The sequence below is a fragment of the Sparus aurata genome, unplaced genomic scaffold (genome assembly GCF_900880675.1).
Source record: "Sparus aurata unplaced genomic scaffold, fSpaAur1.1, whole genome shotgun sequence".
In the NCBI taxonomy this organism is placed as follows: Eukaryota; Metazoa; Chordata; class Actinopteri; order Spariformes; family Sparidae; genus Sparus; species Sparus aurata.
This window is the reverse complement of record NW_022045104.1, coordinates 108131-113700: the sequence shown is the minus strand read 5'-3', so window position 1 is coordinate 113700 and position 5570 is coordinate 108131. Positions and strand designations below refer to the sequence as shown.

At 46.7% G+C, this 5570-nt stretch overlaps 1 protein-coding gene across 1 annotated transcript; it reads right to left on the bottom strand.

Annotated features, from left to right (window-relative positions):
* Positions 1-1044: 1044 nt before the first annotated feature.
* LOC115577598 (uncharacterized) lies at positions 1045-4103 on the bottom strand. The gene is made up of 6 exons (XM_030410474.1): positions 3946-4103; positions 3303-3338; positions 2973-3020; positions 2743-2860; positions 1718-2608; positions 1045-1254 (listed from the first exon to the last, which is right to left on the bottom strand). The coding sequence occupies exons 1-6, from the start codon at positions 3974-3976 to the stop codon at positions 1251-1253; spliced, it is 1128 nt and encodes a 375-aa protein (XP_030266334.1). The 5' UTR covers positions 3977-4103; the 3' UTR covers positions 1045-1250.
* Between the last annotated feature and the right edge of the window lie 1467 nt (positions 4104-5570).

Here is a 5570-nt window from a genome sequence, read left to right as displayed (position 1 = left end):
TAATAAGAGCGTCACAGACTATATCGTTCGCGCAGAGACTTTAAGTGATGGCTTATTGACTGCAATGATTTTAAAGGGCCTGCCAGACGCCTTCAAACCATTCTCTGTTCACATTGCACAGAGTGATGAGAAGTTAAAGCTCGCCGAATTTAAGACAAAGCTGAGGAGCTATGAGAGCACAGAGAAGTGTGCTGCTGCTTGCTCAACTGATGACAGCGTGATGAAAGTAAGAGGAAGAGAAAACTTTAACATGAAACTTATTTGTTATAGCTGTGGCCAGAAAGGTCACAAAGCCCTGGAGTGTACCAAAGCCAGAGACAATGGTGTAGTTTCTGTAAGAGCTCCACGAATAAAGATGCAAACTGTAGACGGAGAGAAGAAAGTTTGTAACTAAACTCAGCATGGACACATTTGTGCACTTTGTTTTTGGTGAATAAAAAAAAGCGTGTAAATGTTCGTGGACCATCAATCTAGGAACAACGTGGACGTGTTGACTTTTGTTTTTCCTACACTGATTGATTTTGCCTCATTCACTGAAATGGGAGGAGTTGCACACACAGGTGCAGCTATTGATCAATAAAGGGACTGCAGCTTGTTCTGTGGAGCTGATGCACGCCAGCCAAGCAGCTCACGACTGTGTGTGTGATTATTCTTTGTTCCTCGGTTATGAAAAACCATCAGCGTCTCCAGTCCTTTCACAGTGTCAACAGGATGTGAAACTCCTCCTCTCACATCCTGATGTGTTCTCTGCAGTATATTGATTACTGAATAATTCCTCCCACATGGACCCAGGGAGTGCTAACATGCTAACATGCTAACGGGTTTCTGAGCTTCAGGACTGCTGGAAAGTGAATTGACCCCTCCAGCCAATCAGAGCGCAGTACTGAGTCAGACGCTGGTGTAAGTCGTTTCTAAAACATGCTGTATGAAACGGAGTGAGCGGCTCGTCTGCCAGCGACCCACAAACCAACATTACGTGAAAGGAAAGAATCCATAATGTCATAAAAGCTGCACAGGGACAAATAAAAGTCAACACAAAACAAATGCTGTCAGAGGAAAACTTGGATTTTATTCACTTCAAATCCTTCAGTTTGAACCCGTTTGAATCATTTCAACACACGACTTCAGACAGAGGACGAGGATCTCCAGTTTCAGCTCCGATCTGACCTGCGATCAGTCTGACGGGTCTTCAAAGCGTTGTGTCCACAGCCGTGAACAGCAGAGTTTGAAAGGCCTCAGCTGATTGGTCCTCAGCTGCAGAGAAACACGAGCAGCGATGAGAAACAGCAGAAGAAACAAACACAACATGAACACAAACACAGCAGGGGTTTGTCACATTCACAACATTACTGATGGACCCTCAAAGATAAAGTTCATCACTTTGGACTGAAGCTTTGTCTCTGTGTGCGTGTTAACCAGCTGCTGAGGATTATTATCAGCTGGGTTCAACAACCATGTTCTGATGGGTTCTGTTCTGCTGAGCTGAGCTGAGCTGAGCTGAGCTTCACACACTGTTCTGGACCGGATGTTCCTCTGAGAACAGCTCCTTTATTCACTGATGGAACCACCTTTGTGTTGTTACTCATTAATATTCAATGTTAATACTGTCAGTTTGGACTTCTTCTCCACAGCCAGAACCAGAACCAGAACCAGAACCACACACTGCTGCTTTAAATCATCAATAATAACACACAGTTGTTACTTTAGTGTCTCTTACTGTCGGTAACGACGATGACTCCTCCACCTCCACCTCCTCGTGCTCTTCTTCATCGAGCGACAGCGTTTCTTCCCGGTACGTCTTACTACTTTTCTACACACCCTCCTCAATCGTCGGTGACAGTGGTTCCCCCCAAAAAGTCTCCGGTGACAACGACCCTTGACCCTGGCCCATCTACAGATTTTCCTCGTAGAAACTTTGGTGTGACACTTCCTCCTCCTCCTCCTCTTGCTCTTCTTCATCGAGCGACAGCGTTTCTTCCCGGTACGTCTTACTACTTTTCTACACACCCTCCTCAATCGTCGGTGACAGTGGTTCCCCCCAAAAAGTCCCCGGTGACAACGACCCTTGACCCTGGCCCATCTACAGATTTTCCTCGTAGAAACTTTGGTGTGACACTTCCTCCTCCTCCTCCTCTTGCTCTTCTTCATCGAGCGACAGCGTTTCTTCCCGGTACGTCTTACTACTTTTCTACACACCCTCCTCAATCGTCGGTGACAGTGGTTCCCCCCAAAAAGTCCCCGGTGACAACGACCCTTGACCCTGGCCCATCTACAGATTTTCCTCGTAGAAACTTTGGTGTGACACTTCCTCCTCCTCCTCCTCTTGCTCTTCTTCATCGAGCGACAGCGTTTCTTCCCGGTACGTCTTACTACTTTTCTGCACACCCTCCTCAATCGTCGGTGACAGTGGTTCCCACCAAAAAGTCTCCGGTGACAACGACCCTTGACCCTGGCCCATCTACAGATTTTCCTCGTAGAAACTTTGGTGTGACACTTCCCCCTCCTACTCCTCCTACTCCTCCTCCCCCTGACACACTTGTATTTACAGACATATCGACCCTTGGAGATTCTGCGCTTTGAGACCCAACAGGATCTCTTCTTGTTACATCTGGAAACAGAGAGGAGACGTGATCAGAACCAGAGCTGGACCACACACTGCTCATCTCTACATTTGTCCCACAATAACCAAGTTATTGTTGCCCTCAAGCAGACGGAACATGAATCATGTGGATGTTGTCTTACTTCTTTACGACACGAGCCGAGCGCCAGCTGATACACCTCAGATAGCCACTGGTGTAGGTCACCCTAGCACACGATCTGACCCTGTAACATCTTCCCACCTTTATCACCTGGCCACGACCTGGAGGAGAGAGAAGTGTCTCACAGTGAGGACGTCGCTTCATTCGGTAACGAGCTGACAAACAGACTGAACGTATCAACGAGGACAGAAAGACGAGTGTGTGTCGACTCACCGCAGGACAAGTTTGTGCTCCTCTTATCTCTCCTGACTCGAAGTCCCTCTGTGAACACACACAGGTGAGACTGAAGGCAGTGACATCATCACATCATCATTTACAGGATATATGAATCGACATTACATATTACATTACTATTCAGAATATTTTATTCTAAAGCCTGACCAGGGACAAAGACTGCAAATTAGCTGAAGCTAGAAGTCTTATATGCATCACATTTTCTGTGGCAATGTTGTATTAACACTCATAAACTGATCATTTAATAACGAGCTGTGAAAGCAGCAGAACAGTAAATAATAATAATGATCGAGCAGAATAAAAACTCACCAGTAGTTCCAGTGAAACACCAAGCTGCAGCCAGCACTGTAACACAACACAGTAACACAGCACTGTAACACAACACAGTAACACAACACAGTAACACAACACTGTAACACAACACAGTAACACAACACAGTAACACAACACAGTAACACAACACTGTAACACAACACTGTAACACAACACAGTAACACAACACAGTAACACAACACAGTAACACAACACTGTAACACAACACAGTAACACAACACTGTAACACAACACAGTAACACAACACAGTAACACAACACAGTAACACAACACTGTAACACAACACAGTAACACAACACAGTAACACAACACTGTAACACAACACAGTAACACAACACTGTAACACAACACTGTAACACAACATCAGAGGTCTTTATTGTGACTCTAAGCTGAGGTGAAGGTGTGAACGTGTCTGGACCCTGTGAGGGTTCAGAACATCATCACCTGGGATCAGTTCACCTTCAGCACCAACATCATCATTAGAAATGACAACATACGTGTAGGAAGACAGTCAGTGACACATACGGAGTCACGGAGAGTAACTAAGTACATGTACTCAGTCAGTCAGAGAGTACTGGACTGTATAAATGTACTCCACTACATCTGAGAGGATACTCACGGCCGAGGACGATGAGGCTGAGTCGGACCATGTTGGCTTCTCTCAGCTTCTCTTCTGTCTTCACCTGAAGACCGTCTGATGCTGAGAGCGTCTCTACGACAGGTATTTATGCTTCTCTCCTCGCAGCACACCTGGTGACACCTGTCCACCGCCGGCGAAGGCAAACAGGACCTGGTGATGTGACCAATATGTCAATCCCCTTTAGAGCTGCAGGGCAGAAGCTGTTATCCAAGGGAGGAACCGGTTTACAACACGTGCTGGTTCTGAAGGTTTCCTCACTGGTTCTACACGACTGCTCATATACAAGGTCTCAAAGGAGAAGTGAATCTTTGTGACAGGTTAAAAACAGACCACTGATCTTTGGATCTGTCCTTCATTTAGACCAGGTGAGTCATTCAGAACAAGTCCTGAAGTTAAAGAGCAGCAGTACCTGGTGTGGGCCACAGGGCCGGACCCGTGTGGCTTCTTCTGGGCCCATAACCCATTATTAGAATCCCAGCAGGCTGAAAACTGAGATTTGGGACCAATAATCGTTCAGTAAAGATGAAACTTCAAAATATCAACAATACAGGGATCCGGTAAGGATTCAAGGGGGTATACATCAGGCAATGGTGGATTCATGCTGTATGCAGTCTATAATCCACCTGAACCGGGTTCGACCCGGAGCTTTGGTGGAGGCTTCCTCGGTGCATATTAGGTGTGTGCATGGGGATATTCACAGCTACCCTGTGGTGCCAGTGGAAATTGGATCGATAACAGGCGGTACATTTGTGGACTGACAGCTCAGTCGACGGGTCTCATCACGACTCAGCTCAGATCAACAAATAAAGTGTTATTGATTAAAACATGAGGAGCTATAATTCAATAAAAACATGTTTGTCTCCGTCAACATGAATGCTCACTCTGAACTCTCAGCTACAATCATTATCCTCCAACATTTGCACAGCAGACCAGAGATATGTTGGACTTTATGAAGCTGGAGAAGGGGAGACTCGATGTTCAGGCTCAGCTGACAGGTTGACGTTGATATGACGAGCTGTCCTCAGTCAGACTGATGCTGGAGGTTCTGATAACTTGATGTTGGACCAGACTCCTTTCAGCTCCGCTCTCCTGCTGGTTTCAGTACATGTCAGTGACCCAGAGAGCAGCTTCCACTGCTTCAGGCCCCTGAAACAGGCCTGCAGCCAGCTGACATGTTTTTGATCCTGGGAACCATCAGGAGTCCTGAATTTTGGTGAGAATGGTGAGCGCCAGGTGAGTGATTGACAGAGCTGGCACCGGGTTAGTAATCATCAGCCCTATTCACACTGACTCTTGGTGTACAGGGATCCGGTAAGGATTCAAGAGGGTACACATCAGGCAATGGTGGATTCATGCTGTATGCAGTCTATAATCCACCTGAACCGGGTTCGACCCGGAGCTTTGGTGGAGGCATCCTCGGTGCATGTTAGGTGTGTGCATGGGGATATTCACAGCTACCCTGGGGTGCCAGTGGAAATTGGACATGAGTGAGAAAAGCATAGCATTAAGGCGGTGGTCAGCTTCGCATGATGCACCCCATAATTTTGGGTACGGATTGGCCTGGGTTTAATAGGTAAGTGGGGCAGTGGGTGGGGGTGCATTCA